The 16,633-nt window shown below is 40.5% G+C and overlaps 2 protein-coding genes across 2 annotated transcripts; one reads left to right on the top strand and one right to left on the bottom strand.

Moving 5' to 3' along the window:
- The first annotated feature begins 1,224 nt into the window (after positions 1-1,224).
- On the top strand, positions 1,225-2,184 carry LOC129339175 (olfactory receptor 6C4-like). The gene has a single exon (XM_054993779.1). The coding sequence runs from the start codon at positions 1,225-1,227 to the stop codon at positions 2,182-2,184; it is 960 nt and encodes a 319-aa protein (XP_054849754.1).
- A 7,073-nt stretch (positions 2,185-9,257) lies between these two features.
- On the bottom strand, positions 9,258-10,196 carry LOC129339174 (olfactory receptor 11A1-like). Its single transcript, XM_054993777.1, has one exon. The coding sequence runs from the start codon at positions 10,194-10,196 to the stop codon at positions 9,258-9,260; it is 939 nt and encodes a 312-aa protein (XP_054849752.1).
- Positions 10,197-16,633: the final 6,437 nt, after the last annotated feature.

The raw sequence follows: 16,633 nt of genomic DNA, 5'->3' as shown, positions 1-16,633 counted from the left end.
GTGGATTTCATCCTACCATTCTGCACTGCTAAATGCAGTCCCTTCCTCCATCCCAAGGAAATCTCCTCTAATGGAATCAGCTCCTCTTTCAGACAAAGTTCCTTGAGTTGATTGTTAGGAAGTCGCCTCAATGAATGGAAGAAATTCATTTTTTATTGGTAGAGTCCAATAATGGCATCCCTGATTGGACAGCTCAAAATGTGCTTGATGGAATCCAAAATCTGTAAAAACATTTCCCTGTTTGTCCTGTATTTCCCTTGAACTTGTGCCTATGCTTTAGGATCTTATATAAAGGATGTGAGGGCGATCTGGCTGCAACATCTGTCACTCCATTGATCACCAGGGTTGATTCGGCTGATCTGGCTGGCTAGGCAGGTGTCCCCTTCCTCCCCCACTGTGCATCCTTTCCAAAGCTGTGCGCTCAGTGGAAGAGGATGACCATTCCAGATAGAAGGAGTATACCATTCTTCGGTCAAGGGTATATAAAAGTTGAAAGTATTTCATTGTCCTGAAACTTATTTTACTTTCTGAAAACTGGAGCTCAAAGATGTATAAATATATGCTATTTGTTTCTCTTAGGTTTAGGTTTTGTATTTATTCATTGCTGGTGCTTTTGCCGTGCCTATTTACTGTGCTGGCTTTCTCATGTTGTTCATTTTTTTACATTGCTGTATATCACTCAACCTTGTATGGAATTTTATGTAATAGACATTATTTGTCCTTGTACCATCTTTCTGTTCAAAAGCAAGCATCAATTTTAATGTCCCTATTGGATTTTTCTATTTTGGCCTAGATGACTTCATTCTCAACTTGATAATCTACAACTTGTAACAACCCAATTAAAGAAAATGATTTTTTGGTTTGAAGAAACAAAATCAGGATCAACACTTTCCCTTCACTTTGCTAATATATTTCATACATGTGGCAGATTGGGAAGCTTTTCCTAATATGAAACTTTCAATATCCATACTACAGGATGGGGTTGAGGATGCAAGAACAAAGCAACACTTCAAGAATGCAAGCACTAAACTGATTTCTCATTACTTGATTGAACAACACCTGTTTGCAATTGAATGCAAGAATTTATTCAACAGGAAAGCATTGCCTTCAGGATGATATGTGGTGAGAAGTTTCTCCTTCTCATATCCTTCTGAGATCATGATGGTGAAAATATTTTAATGAAATCATTGAAGTAATTCCATATGTTCTGTGGCTGGAATAGTAATGGACCCCAGCAGGAGAAACACAACAGTGGTCGCAGAGTTCCGTCTGCTGGGTTTTGGCCATCATCCTGAGCTACACATCCTTCTTTTTATGACTTTCCTCTTGATTTACAGTGCTGCCATGCTTGGAAATCTCATCATCATTGTATTAGTTCTGTATGATCGTCATCTTCAAACTCCCATGTACTTCTTTTTGGGGAATTTGTCTTGTGTGGAGATTTGGTACATATCTAATACACTGCCCAAGATGCTTGCCACTTTCCTCACTCTAGAGAGTACTATTTCTTTCAATGGCTGCCTCACACAGTTTTTTTTCTTTGGTTTTCTGATTGGTGCGGAGACTTGCCTTCTGTCAGTGATGTCCTATGATCGGTATTTAGCCATATGTAGACCGCTGCATTATAGAACCCATATGAATAACAAAATGTGTTTCTTACTTGCATTTGGGTCTTGGATGAGTGGGTTCCTGGGAAGCACTGTACTAACAGTTTTGTTTGTGCAGTCTGCCTTCTGTGGTCCCAATGAAATAGATCATTTCTTTTGTGATTTTATCCCTTTGGTCAAACTCCTGTGCAGCGACCCTTATATAATTGCTTTGCTCACTCTCCTCCTGTCCATTACGTTCACCCTCCCTCCATTTCTGCTGACTTTATCATCCTATGTTTGTATCATACTCACCGTCTTAAGAATCCCATCCACTACTGGGAGGCAAAAGGCATTCTCCACATGTTCCTCTCATCTCATTGTAGTCACCATTTTTTATGGGAGCTTAATCATTGTGTATCAGCTCCCACACAGTGAAACATTGGGTGACCTGAACAAAGTCTTCTCTCTTTGGTACACAACCTTGACCCCCCTGGTGAATCCCCTCATTTACAGCCTCAGAAATAGAGAGGTAAAGGAATCTTTTAAGAAAGCCCTTCTTCAGTTTGCATTAGTTGGCTCTAATCTATTAAAGTAGCAGTTAATTGGCATAGTTTTAAGTTGTAGGGGTTTGTCAGTGTGGGGTTCTCACCTACATAGACAGATGGTTGGAAGGCAAATTCCTGCTATACCCTTGGTCATGGATTAATGAGATATGATTCCTGTTGTCCAGAGTTTCCATTCAGTGTCAATGTAGAGAAGAAGAAATATTGCTGAAGGTATGACATAAATTAGACCTGTTGGAGTGTAGCTTTTGTGATGATCTATGATACAAGAAATAAATAAATGTCTGCCTTTGAGCAATGCCTTCGATGTGACATCACCTAGGAATTGTATATGAGGAGTACTAAACTTTGTGGGAGAAAAATTCCGCAAAAACAAATACATTTTAAAATAACTGTACGGCAATGTCCAAAATGATTCATGGGCACATGCTCTCATGGATTTAAAAAAAAGTCTTTATCTACTCAAAGTCAAACAAAATCTGTTGTCAGTAACAGCAACATGTTACACAATGTACACTTTGCATTTCAGTTCCAAAAGGTAAGGTTCACGGGTCTGACTGGAGGCATTCTTGTACTCTGGAATGCTGAAATACTGGGTTTAATCCAACAAACTTTACAAACGTTTCTGCTAATGAAAAAGGGAGGAAATGCAACTAAAAATGCTATGCTGGTTATCAAGGGAGCTGCATGGACAAAAGACATGTGGACCAGGGGCTGTAATAAGGTGGAACATTGGTTGAGATTTAAAACATGAGAAGAGCCAATCCATTCCAGAATCTTAGCCGATGTTATAATGATGTATCTCCATTTGACTGGGCTTGGTATTATGTAACACCTTCTGTATTATCTAATGATTTGAATGTATTGGTTATTTTGTCTCTTAGTTTGTACTTGATAATCGATAGTAATAAAAGGACCCATCCATTTATCTGTCCATCCAACCATCCATCAGTATTTCGGCCTATGGAAGACATAACTTCTCCAAAAATAATGCCAGGGAACTCGGAATTGGCCAATGGCTTCAGGGTGATTGTGGGAGTTTCAGCACCAAACATAAGTGGCCCATGAAAACTTCTGATCCCTGACCCCTTCTGCTTTGGCAGCTATGTTTCTTTCTAGCAGGCAGAAGCAAGAGTGGAAAAAAACAACTCTGTGACAAAACAAAGGGGGTTTAGTAACTTCCTTGACCTGTGACATCCTGCATGATATAATCGTTACTCTGTCAGGCTAGGATCAGGGAGATCCAGGTTTGAACCCCCACTCTCCCACAGAAGCATGCTGGCTGATGTTGGGGCAGGCAGTCACATGCTCTCTGTCACATCTACCTCAGAGGGTTATTGTGGCAATAAAATGGAGCAGAGGAAAATGATGTGAATGGCTTTGGTCCCCTTTGGGGAGAAAGGCAACACAGATAGGGAGGACAGAACAAAATGATGTTGGTTTAAACACCTCTCTGAGCTATCACAGCCAGTGTGGTATAGCGGTAGGTTGCCAACTGATGACTGGCATCCAGTGGGAGATGGTGGCGAGCCATGAGGGGGCTTTATCATCAAGTTTCCAACAATTCCTAGTGTGGCATGACTTCATTCCCAGATTTTCCCCAGAAGCAACATCATGCTGGCGTGATGCTAGTGATTTTTTAAATAATTAAATTAATTACTTAATGTTTTTCTCATGCCAGCCAACAGAGCAGGGGCAAGAGGCAAGGGTCATCATGGGCAGAAGGACTGCTGCCATAGTCCTTTCATAGGTCACAATACTCAATTCCACAAATCTAATTTACAATAGAAAATAGACAGGTACAACAAGTCAATGCTAAATAACAAAAAACCTCAAGCCTCTATAAATATCCCAACCACAGCAGGAAATTTTATTTCATTTAAAGTGCTAGTGCCAGTGACTTCATCTATAAATAAATTTCAAAAACATTAGCAAAGTTCTGCTATGTAAGAAACAATCCAAAGGGTCCAAGAGTCACTTGAAGAAGACACAGTCCATCTGTGATTGCAATGGGAATCCGGCTGTAGTACCATTTCCACATAGCTTTTTCAGAGTAGTCAAGACAATGGATCATCTCATTTTCAAATTAATTCCATCCTTCTAAGTCACAACAAAGAGGAATAATCATTACGGTTGCTTCATCTGATATTGCTGTGACTCTTTTAGCAGGAGGCAAAGCTGTTCATTCAGTGTTCATAGCACTGTTAAATATTGCAAGTGCAGCAAGATATGGGATTGGCAAACAGAGCCAGTGGGGGTGGAGTCCTTGGTTAAAAATCAAAAGCTTAATAACATCTTTTTCATGGACCTTGACTTTGAAATATATCTAGTTTTATTGTAAGCATTATAACTTCATTTTCAAAATGACTAACCTAAAAAAACAAACTGTTTTTATGGACATGTATTCAGTATGGAACATGTGAGTCTCAAAGGGCCTTATAGAATGCATGAATATATTCAAGGAGGCTTACAATATTAAACAGAAACAAACATAAAAATAAATCAGCTAAAAAGCCAAATACACAGCTAAAAAATACCAAGACATTAAAAATGGCTAAACAAAAGACATCATAAATAAAACAGTCTTCAGTTGCCTCCTAAAGATACAGAGTGAAGTGCTAGGTGCACTTTCCGGGAAGACTGTTCCATACTCATGGAGCTGCCATTAAAAAGGACCTCACTCACATACGTACCAACCAATGCTTCTTTGGTTGATGGGACAGTCAGGAGGCCTCAGTGTGACCTTAACTTGTGGCCAGGAATGTATAGGAGAAGATGATCCTTTAGATATCCTGGTCCCAAGCCATGTAGCTCTTTGAAGGACAGAACCAACACCATGATTTGGGCTCAGGAGAGGATTGGTAGCTAATGTAATTGCTGTAATATCAGGATCACGTGTTCCCAGTATCTGGCCCCAACCAACAGCCTAGCTGTAGTGTTCTGCACTAGCTATGGCTTCCAAACATTCTTCAAGGGTTGCCCCAATTAGATCACATTGCAATAGTCCAGTCGCGATGTGACTAAGGCATGTATCGCTGTACTAGATCTGTCTGGAACAGGTGCAACTGCTGCATCACTCAAAGTCAGGCAAAAAAACCTTCACGCCACCTTATGTTAAATTTGACCTTGCCTGTTTGAAAGGCAAGGTGAGCATAATCAACAAGGCTATCAAATCCTTCTTACTTCAGAGGTTTCAAAGCATTCCACATTCTGAACTCTAGAATGCTGGTGGGAGTACAGCACTTCCGGCCAGCAGCAACAGCTGCTTTGGCTGGAGGCCACAATTTGCCTCCTCCTCAGAGATGCTTTTCCAACCATCCAGGAAGGCTGCTAGAGGCAGAGCTGGAGGCCTTATAAGTCATCTCTGCCCTGCAGCACTGCAAAAATGCTTCGTGTTCAGCCCACCCACTTCTGTGTCAGTGCAGGTTTAGCCAGTCACTCTTTATTAGGGCCAGGTAGGAATTTTTCTCCTTTCCCACAACTGGCAATTGGGTGAGGAGTTTTTCACCTACCTTGCATTGTCTGCATGGAGGGGTAATTGGCTTAAGGTGGATCTGTTAGGAGGAAATGAGCAGGCCGGTGAGCACACTTGGCATATCCCCATAGGTGAGGAATTGGGGTCTCTCAGGAGTGGCTGGCAGCTTTATGGCCCAGTTGCGAGGACAGACTGCCTAGTGGGGAACCTCTAGGCAAACCACAGCCAGGTGGTGAGCTTTAAGTAGGGGAACCACTTCACCTGGCCAGGCTGGGTTCCAGCCATGCACATGGATGGCTTGCCCCCGGGGCAGCAGGTGCTCGCCCAGACAGGTCAAGGCAGAGGTCCAAGGATGACACCAGGACCTGACCTGTACCACTAGTTAGGCCCTGGCAGTGTTGACAGTTACATTGTTCTAATTTAATAAAGCAGCCTCTTTAGTTCCCAACTCTGTGTCTGCCTCTTCATTCCGAATGGCATGAAGAGAATCCATTCTAGCTTCTGCCTCAAGTCTCAGGATCTGAACCAAATAATATCATCTCTTTTTTTTTTGAAAAATTTTTTTATTGGGTTAGGATCATATATTTACACATTACAGTCAATTTTCCCATTTCTCAGTTTCTAACCCCCTCCCTTTCCCCCCCTTTTTGGTTGACTTCCAACAGTTTTCCAACCCTTTGTCCCTTTTCCCTTACTCTTTATTTATTCCTCTATCTAACAAATATATATTCTCCCTTTATTCTAAGCAATACTTCTTTAACTGTTTTTAATACTCTGTACCCTAACTATGAGTCCCTTTTTCCATAATGGATAAACAATTTATCCCATAATTCCATTTTCAAATATTTCTGTATAACGTAAACTATGTAAACCATACATTCATATAAATCAACCAGCTTAACTTATACTCTATATATTATTCATTCTATCTTCTTCTTTCTGTTTTAGTTATATTTGTTTACATTAATATTTCTATTCCCTTCAATCATAAATCTATATATGATATCAATCAATTTGACTCATATATACCTTCAGATAAACATATTCAGTTTGGTACATTGTACAGAGTCAGAAAGAAAATATTATTAGTTAATCAATCCCTATATTTAACCCTTATGATTAGTTGTTTTCTCTCAATATTCTATTTATTATTCTATATATATCAATCTAGTAACATAACTGCTTAGAGATTTACTTATACCTCTTCTCCCCCCCGGCAAGATCACCCCCCTCTGCATTTTAATGTACTTCAATAGTTCTCAAACTGCCACAGTTCTCCTCCCACCTCCCATTTCTTCTCCAAATATTGTTTCAGCTTCTCCCAGTCTGTGTTAAACTGTCCTGAGTCCAGATTTCTCAGTAATCTCTAATGAGTAATCCGAATCCATTCTTACTGCTGCAGAAAAGTACATGATGAGGTATGTACAAATGTTTTGTTGTTGTCAGTCGGGTAGTTTTGTATCTAGTGGCTACCCTTTTCACTTCCCCAGTTTCATTGTTGGCATTTCTCATTGCTTAATTCCTTTTATTCAATTTTTATATCAGTACTACATAACATTCACATTCTGTGGACACAAAACAAATATTAAAGACGGCTGTGAAAAATGGGAAATATTCAGCAGCAGCAGAAGAAAAGAATTGGTAAGAAAAAGTTTGATTTGCAAACTCCTCTGAATAAATTATTCAAAGACATTTATGGGGTACATTACTCAGGGCTAAACTTCACACAAAGCTGGAATTTCATATTCAGCACTCTAAAATAATTTTAAAAACAATAAAAAATAATAGCCACTTTGAGCCTCTTTTTGGAACTGGAGTAGAGGTGGGCATGAACTGAAATACAAACCAAAGTTCAGCACAAACCAGGCCAGTTCATGGTTCATGAACTGACAGTTCATCAGAGCCTATTTCTGACAAACTGCCACAAGCTTTAGACCAGTTTATTTTTCGGTTTGTCACTGCAGACAGCCTGGCACTGATCAATCAGTTTCCTAGGCAACAGGAGGATGGGCTTTCTGCAGACCTTCTGTTGACCCAGAAGTGACATTTTGCTGACCCAGAAGAGAAGTTTTCACGAACCAAATGAACCAGTTCACGAACCAGGGGGGCAAGTTCGTGAAAGTTTATGGTTCATGAAATGTGATGAACCACGAACCGCACAGTTTGTTTTCCCCCGATTTGTACCCATCTCTAATCTGGACCAATGTACAAAGGGAGACAGAGGTTTTGACAATGAGAAGCTGTTGGATACTATCAGTCCAGGTCACTCTTGTCTACTCTGACTGGTAGTGGCTTTCTAGGGTCGTAGGTGGAGATCTTTCACATCATTTCTTATTCTTTTCAAGAGATGCCACAGACGGAATGTGGAGCTTCTGAATGCAAAACAGATAGTTTACCAATGAACCACTGTTCCACCCCATCCAACATATACTGTACTTTTTTTCTTGTATGAAATATTACATAGCGCTGTTCTTTGTCCTGTGGACAATCATACAGAAAACATAAAGAGTGCCTAGATGCTTGATACAACAGGGCAATGGCGGCAGCAGCAGCTGGCTTCAGTTGGTTACCTCCTCTCCCTTCTCCTTTACTATGTGGTTCCTTTGAGGAAGGGGCCCATGGCTCAGTTGCAGTGGATCCCAGGTTTAATCCCCAGCACTTGCAAATCAGGTAGTAAGTGATATAGAAGACCTCTACCTGAGACATAGAACAGCTGCTGCGGGTCAGAATAAATGATACTGACTTTGCTGCACTAGTTGCCTAAGGCAGCTTCAAGTGTACTGAAATCATGCTAAGCAAGAGTTCATACTGAATCACTCACATGGACAACTGGCACCATTATCTGTCAGAAGATTAGTATTTGCTGAAAAAAGATCTGGCATATCCTCCTTTAGTATGCAAACTCAAGTTATGTGAAGTCTACATTAAGTGGTGATTCTATACCTATACTATATTGGATAGATTATTGGAAAGAGACCTGAGTTCCAGTTCTTATTCTGTCATGATACTCCCTGGATGATTTTGCATCAAGCTTTCATTCTCAGATTAAGTAAAAGTAAATTCAAAACAATCTACCTCCCAGAGATGTTAGTCTGAAATATAGAGATTAAATTGAGAGGATGTTTACATTCCAGTCAAAGAACAGGAAAATCTAATTAAATTAAAAAAAAACCCTGGACACACGTTCTTTGTGATACAAGGTACTCCCATCTTTCATAGCAGAAAAATATTGTTTTGATCAGAGACCTCCCAAAATGCAACAATGAAATTGATAACTCCATTGTTGCAAAAGCTGTAGTGGACTCAGTTCTGAAGGCTGGATCCTGTCTCTGCTTCTTCCACCTTGAAAGCCCCGGTATAATCTATGAAAGAAATCAGCAGTTCTGAGAAGACATCATAGCTATTTTCCATTAACAGACTAGTCCTCCATGATCTATTGGCATAATAATGGACCTAAGCACTCTTTTCCTCTAAGAGGTGCCATCCTTCAGAAGAAGTCTTCTTCATCTTCACAAAAACAAGTGTTTGGCTCTAACCCATTCTAAGAAAGTTTGTACTTAGTCAAATTCTAAACACCAACTAGCATGAATGGCCTCTGTTTTAAAACTGAATTTCCTGGTGTGTGATGAACTAGGTACATTTCTTCAGAAATTTTCTCATAGCCTCCTTCATCTCTCGGTTTCGTAGGCTATATATCAGTGGATTTAAAAGAGGAGTCAGAAGTGTGTAAAAAACAGAGAAAACTTTGTTTAATGCTCGCAGCCTCTCAGTCCTTGGAAGCACATAAACTATTACTAACGTTCCATAGAAAATGGAAACTACAGTAAGATGAGAAGAACAAGTGGAGAAAGCCCTTTTCTTCCCAGTGTTGGATGGAATGCGCATGATGTTCCTGATGATGAATAGGTAGGATGTCATGGTTAATGTAAATGGTGGAAAGGTGAACATGGATGAAAATACTGTGGTCACAAGTTCTACAGCCTTAGTTTCACCACAAGAAAGTTTCATTACTGGAGTTATGTCACAGAAGAAATGATCAATGTCCTTGGGCCCACAGAATATTAACTGCGACATCAGTAATATGTATATTGACATCCCTATGAATCCATTGATCCACGAACCAGCTGCCAGACGGAAGCATAGCTTACTGTTCATAAGAGAGGCGTAATGCAGAGGTTTGCAAATGGCTAGATACCGATCATATGACATCATTGCTAAGAGATAACATTGTACAGCAGCTAACGAGGCAAAAAAATAAAACTGGGTGATACAACCCCAGACAGAAATGGTGCTGTGCCCAGTCAGGCAGCCTGCTAGCATCTTGGGAAGGATGGTGCAAACTGTGAAACTATCCAAGCAGGACAAGTTACCCAAGAAGAAGTACATGGGGGTATGAAGCTGCTGTTCAGAAACAACTAGGACAACAATTAGGATGTTCCCAGCCATAGTGCAGATGTAGATCAGCAAAAAGAGGAAGAAAAAAGGAATCTGCAGGTGCTGTACATTCCCAAATCCCAGGAGGTTTAATTCAGCAATGACTGTTTGATTTCCCCATTTTTCATTGGCCATCACTTGTGCTTCAAAATAAAACAAAATATGATTTGTAAATTAGTCCCATGGTCTCTACATAGTTAACCTACATACGAGTCGCTGACATCACACCATCATCATCATCATCATCATCTCATACTATATTGCAGAATTAATTATAAATTAAATCTTCAGGATTAAATATCTTAGAAGCTCTGAATTGCAGAGCTTTGTAAATGCTTTACATTGCATATTTTATGGACGTCACTTGTCAAGCAAGATTTACTTTACAGATTAAACCCCACAGCCATTCAAAATGCTTTAAAATAAACAAGTTTTAAATCTAATGTCATTATACAATACAGAAAATGGTAAAAGATGGTCAGGAAGGATTCTGTGCATTTGACTATATGTTATATATTGAACACTTTTGTTCAATATATATGGGTTTTGTTTTGGGAAACCCCAAACAAACTGGTTTGGCAGGCATTCATGGCTGCTCTGCATGAACTGAATAGATTAAGGATTGGCTTGTATCTGATTGCTAACTTCAGACACAGCAAGTTCGACCACTGAACGTGTTCACAGCAAAACGTGTAGCATCCCAAAACAAAAAGCTTGGACGGAAAAAAATCTCAATCCAGCACCTAAAATCTGAAAGTTAATAGGTACCAGGCTGATTTCTGGGTATGGGAGAGAGAACTCTCAAATGTCCAGTTCTTTCTTGCCTTCCACCTGAATTCTGTTGGTCAGGGCATGCAGAACAAGCTTGCTATTACCAGAGTTTTCATTTGTATAGATGCAATTTTATTTATTAAAACATTTATTAGCCAACTTTCTACCATTCAGGAATTCAAGATGGCTAGTTACAACATAAATAACAATAACACAGTTTAAGACTGTAAATTACTAGAAAAACTTACAGTGTAATTCTAAGTAGAGTTACTTAGACTGGAGTAATTCTTAGGATTGCACTGTAAGTTAATTAAAAGCAGTTCTAAATAACACTATCTTCAACTTCCTTCTAAATATTGATAGATTAGATTAATTGACAAATTAGATTAATCGTGAGTAATGTTAGGAAACGTGATAATTTGTTAATTATTTCTTTAGACCCCCTTCCCCATAGATCTTTTTTCTTAGGGGACTGTGAATGTACAGCTGGTGTGAAATAGTGGTTAGAATGAAGGGGTAATATTTCGGAAACCTAGGTTGAAATCTCTATTGAAACTTGGGGCAGTCACTCTCTCTCAAACTCTTACTGAGTTCTTGTAAATATAATGTGGAGAGGGGAGAACTATTTATGCTGACCTCAGAATGTTGGAGAGAGGGCTGAATAAAAATGTTAACAAAAAGGTCTATTTTTTGAAATCCCTTTTTTAATTTAGTCACCCAAACTTCATATCCAAGTTCATAGAAATCAATGGTTTCCAACTTTCAACTAATTCCTTATAGACTGATTTTATTTATCAAAGAACCCAGAATTCCTAAAGGTTCCACATGATTCTGGGATATGTTGAGAGCTGAGAGAATCAAATAGCTAAGAATGAGAGCAGAAAACTGGGAAATCCCATTTGAATTTCACACTAGCCATAAATCTCTTCGTTTCCTCCCCTTCTTGCAATATGGAGATAGTAACATTGAAGTCCTTACCATATTCCCTCCAGAGAGATTAGAAATAATTTATGTGAAGTGGCTTCCATCAGCTGATAAGTAATAATAATAACTGCACTTATATACCACTCTTCTAGAAAGATTATGGCCCTCCCAGCCAGCAGTTTCCACTGATAAGGCTGGGGGCCACTCTTTGGCTCCCTGGAAGGAGAAGGAGACAGAGCATTTCCATGGTATCTGGGTCTCAGGCCGGAGGGGCGGCGAAAGGAGTCTTATGAGGCAACTCTACCCAGCTGGCTGGCAGTTGCTCTGCATGCTCAGCCCACCCACCTCACCCTGTAGTAGTGCAGGACTAGCCGGCTGCTGTTGTAAGAGCCGGGTAGGATTTTTTTCCTCCTTTTCTCTAATTGGCATGGGGAAGAGGTGGTTTTTTTGCCTACCTTGTACTGCTTGCAGAGGTTTGAGGTAATTGGCAAGGTGGAGCCACCTTAGGATGGTCACTGGCAGGAGACAGTTTGGGAATAGGGAGCAGGCCGGTGAGTACGCTAGGTGCTTCTCCACTGATGGGGAAGAGGGGTCTGCCAGGAGCGGATGGTACTGCTTGTGATGGCTGCCATGTTGCGTGGGCAGACTGCCTTGGGGAACCACATGCGCAAGTCCTTTCCTCACTGCTGTACAGCTGAGGCTTAGGATCTTGAGCTGGGGGGATCCATTTTGCAGGCTGGCTGGGTCTTAGCTATCCATAGGATGGCTTGCACCTGGGGCTTTGGGGCTCGCCCAAAAGGTCAAGGCGGAGGTCCAGGGGTGACCCCGTGGCTTGACCTGTACCGCTAGTTGGCCCTTGCCATATTAATGGTTGATGTTATGTTTAATAAAGTGGCCCTTTCGTTCCAAGCCTTGTGTCTGTCTCATTATTCCAACTAGGGTGGCAATAGTACCTCACTCAAAGTGGTGAAAAAAAGTCAGTATTATTATTGTCCCCACAATACAGCAAAGGAGCTGGTGCTAAGAGAAGTGGCTTACCCAAGGCCACCTGCTGGCATGATAATAACAGGATTTGAATCCAGCAGAGGGCTAATTTGTAGCCCAACCACTTAACCACTATACTACTTTATGATGAGTACTGCGTTTATGTTCTGAACTATATATTCCATTCATGCCAAACTCTGGCTGGATCTGTTGGATTTCACCTTCTTGACAAACTGAGAATATGATCATAGAACTGGAGGAGTTAGCCATGTTAGTAGCAAAATAGTAAAGAGTCCAGTAGCACCTTTAAGACTAACCAATTTAACTGTAGCATAAGCTTTCAAGAACCACAGTTCTCTTCGTCAGATGCATTGATGAAGAGAACAGTAGTTGGTTGTTGGGGGTTTTCCGGGCTGTATTGCCGTGGTCTTGGCATTGTAGTTCCTGACGTTTCGCCAGCAGCTGTGGCTGGCATCTTCAGAGGTGTAGCACCAAAAGACAGAGATCTCTCAGTGTCACAGTGTGGAAAAGATGTAGGTCATTTGTATCTACTCAGGAGGGGTGGGGTTGAGCTGAGTCATTCTGTAAGAGTTTCCCAGGGTGTGGAATGCTAATGGCGGGAGGCTTCACTGTCTCCTGAGGAGGTTCTTTTGCATATGGATTGGTGCTTGATGTGCTAATCTTCTCTGCAGGGCTATTGACGGGTGTGGAGTGTTTTGTTGGCCTGGTGTTTTTCAGAACCGGAGCCCATGCTCTGTTCATTCTTAAGGTTTCTTCTTTCCTGTTGAAGTTTTGCTTATGCTTGTGAATTTCAATGGCTTCCCTGTGCAGTCTGACAAAGTAGTTGGAAGTGTTGTCCAGTATTTTGGTGTCCTGGAATAAGATACTGTGCCCTGTTTGAGTTAGGCTATGTTCAGCCACAGCTGATTTTTCAGGCTGTCCAAGTCTGCAGTGTCTTTCATGTTCTTTTATTCTTGTCTGGATGCTACGCTTTGTGGTCCCGATGTAAACTTGTCCACAGCTGCAGGGTATACGGTATACTCCTGCAGAGGTGAGGGGATCTCTGCTGTCTTTTGCTGATCGTAGCATCTGTTGTATTTTTCGGGTGGGTCTGAATACTGCTTGAAGGTTATGCTTTTCCATAAGCTTTCCCATCTGATCAGTAATTCCTTTGATATATGGCAAAAACACTTTTCCTGTAGGTGACTATTTTTCAAAAGCTTATGCTACAATTAAGTTGGTTAGTCTTAATGGTACTACTGGACTCTTTACTATTGAGAACATGATGTAGACCACACCCAGTACTCTCCAGAATTTGCCATACTAGGCCAGCTTTGGTTCACACTAGATGGCCAGCAACATTTCTTAATCACAACAGAAGGTGTTTTCTGGCTTACCTTATTAAATGTTTACTGATCTGAGAGATTTTAGGATAGATGAAAACCAAAGCAGCTGTTTTCCTGTATGCTGGAAGATCATCTGTCTTTAGTATACAGGTTGAAAAGTCTACCATATGGTCCCAGTCTCCACTGTGTAATTCAGGCTACTTAGAAAAGGAGCTTTTATAACATAGCATGCACTTTTTACCATGTGTATTTTCAGTTCTCAAGGGAAACTGAGGACTTTGTCTTTTCCATTCGATTCATTACTCATCATTTGATTGGAAAATAAAATCTCTCCTAATGATAAGTAATTTTCAAATGTTAACACAAACATGTTGCCTCTGGAGAAATTATCAAATTGCATAGCCTGAAGATGAATTATGGCTAGAGACTTTGGCAATAGCTGTGAGATAAATGGGTCATATAGCTTTGTAAATTAATCTGCCATGACAGAACCATCTAAGGAAGGTTCTTGGAACCCCCAGTGGAAGATTATGATTCATGGGCAAGTGCTACCAAATTTCCTTGGGGTTCAAATGCAACTGTTCCAATAAGTGTTAAACAGACCCTGGAATGTGATGCTTTCATTCAAAATTATACCCAAGGCCCTTTCTGGACCAGAGTGAATGCTTATTTACCTTATATCCCAATGGTACTATGTCTTCCCCAAGTAATATACCTGACTAGCCAGAAATCTCTTCCAGCCCTTCCTGGTACTCTACTTAAAATGAAACTGAAGGAGTCATGCAATTTGTCAAAACCAATAGAACTATAATTGGAAATGTACATGGAATAATGAGTGGTTTAATCAGATATTTAATTACTGTATTTTTCAGGGATATCAATGGGGCTGTAACCTTATTTCCATCAGGAAAGTTCCATCAGGAAATGTTCAAGTTTTCAATAAGCACTGATTTAACACATTTCTTATAGGGAATCAAACTTAGCCTGCGTTATTAGGCCATTATTGGGTTTGTGGTACAAATACTTATTATATTTTACCCCCAGTTGTTGGTACCTGCTATGTAACCATGCTACCTCCATCAGTATTTTTACTGCCAAATATTGATCAGACCTCAAAAGTTAAAAATTACCGAGATCCACAATCAGCAGCCCACATTTTAAACAAATACAACCCTCTCTAATGTGGCAAGTTGGTTTGGGAATAGTCTTTCCATTGTACGGAGAATACCACATTGGAATTTCTGTTATTAGGCTACAAGCAGTAGATGAGGTTCTTGCCAATCAAACAGCAGATGCTTTAGCTGCCTTGGCCCAGGAAAAACAGACCATTCAAACCACTATACTCCAGATTTGCATGGCCCTTCATATGCTACTTGTTGATCAAGGAGGAGTGTGTGCCTTGTTCAGTGACTCCTGTTCTGTTTACATTCCTGACAATTATTGCCAGGTTATTAATCATGTGGCTAATATTAGAAAAGTAGCCTACATCCCTCTTCTTCCTCCTCCTCCTCCACCACCACCACCACCACCACCATCATCAACTCCCTCCCTGTGAATGGTCTCAGGACAGGTTACATCCGAATATAAATAAAATTAAAATCACAATAAAAAACATACAATCATAAAGCACTATGAACTTTCAGTTTCCAGGATAGTGGTCCATATCATCTACCCCTGCTGATAGTGCATGGGGGGGGGCAGGGGGAGGGAACAATCATTGTGGACAGGTTGACTCATATGGGGGAGAAGGACCAAGATGACTATACAACCTCCTCCTAACAGAAGACTGGTAGGGAGGCTCATCAGATGAACACAAGACCAGCTTCAGTCATATGCCTGGCAGACCATCTCTGTCTTACAGGTCCATTGAAAGGATAAGATTTCTTGGCAGGCCTGGGTATTGACAGACAGAGAGTTCTACCAGACTGGAGCCAGGACTGAGAACACCCTAGCTGTAATCGATGCCAGTCAAGCCTCCCTGGGGCCAGAGACCATCAGTAGTTGTTTATCAGCTGATCTGAGCCCACATTTTATTGTTCTTTATTGATCAACATGCATAGGCAGGGAAGAAAAAATATCAACTAATGTATGACATGGAAGATGCTGTTCCCAGGATCAGGCTTTCATTTCTAAATTACAGGTCAAAGCCTTGTGTCAAATTAAGCACTAAAGTTGGCTCTTCTAAGAACCACTTCACACATGATGATTTCCCTAGGGAAATATTATTCTACATCAGTTGTAGTCAAATATCATGTTTTGCTTCCTGAGATAGTTACATTCATCAAACAGTGAAAACAATTTTTTCCTCCCCAATGCAGAAATATCAAGGCAGGTAAAAATTAAAATATCCTAGTTTTCAACCTCAAAATAGTGCACGGGGCTTAGGATAATACAAGCTGTGAAAGCACCCCTAGTTTCTAATTTCAATTTAGAAGGCAGACATGGTTTTTTGTACCACTGGGTAAAAACCACCATGCATGGGAGGGCAGAGGCTACTCAACAGCTGTTTGCTCATAATTGCTTTAACGTTGAGCATTATACCACCTT

The sequence above is a fragment of the Eublepharis macularius genome, chromosome 12 (assembly GCF_028583425.1).
Source record: "Eublepharis macularius isolate TG4126 chromosome 12, MPM_Emac_v1.0, whole genome shotgun sequence".
NCBI lineage: Eukaryota > Metazoa > Chordata > Lepidosauria > Squamata > Eublepharidae > Eublepharis > Eublepharis macularius.
This window is presented reverse-complemented; position numbering and strand designations above follow the sequence as displayed.

Coding starts and splice junctions, on each gene's coding strand:
- LOC129339175 (XM_054993779.1), top strand. CDS start 1,225: ATGGACCCCAGCAGGAGAAACACAACAGTGGTCGCAGAGTTCCGTCTG.
- LOC129339174 (XM_054993777.1), bottom strand. CDS start 10,196: ATGGCCAATGAAAAATGGGGAAATCAAACAGTCATTGCTGAATTAAAC.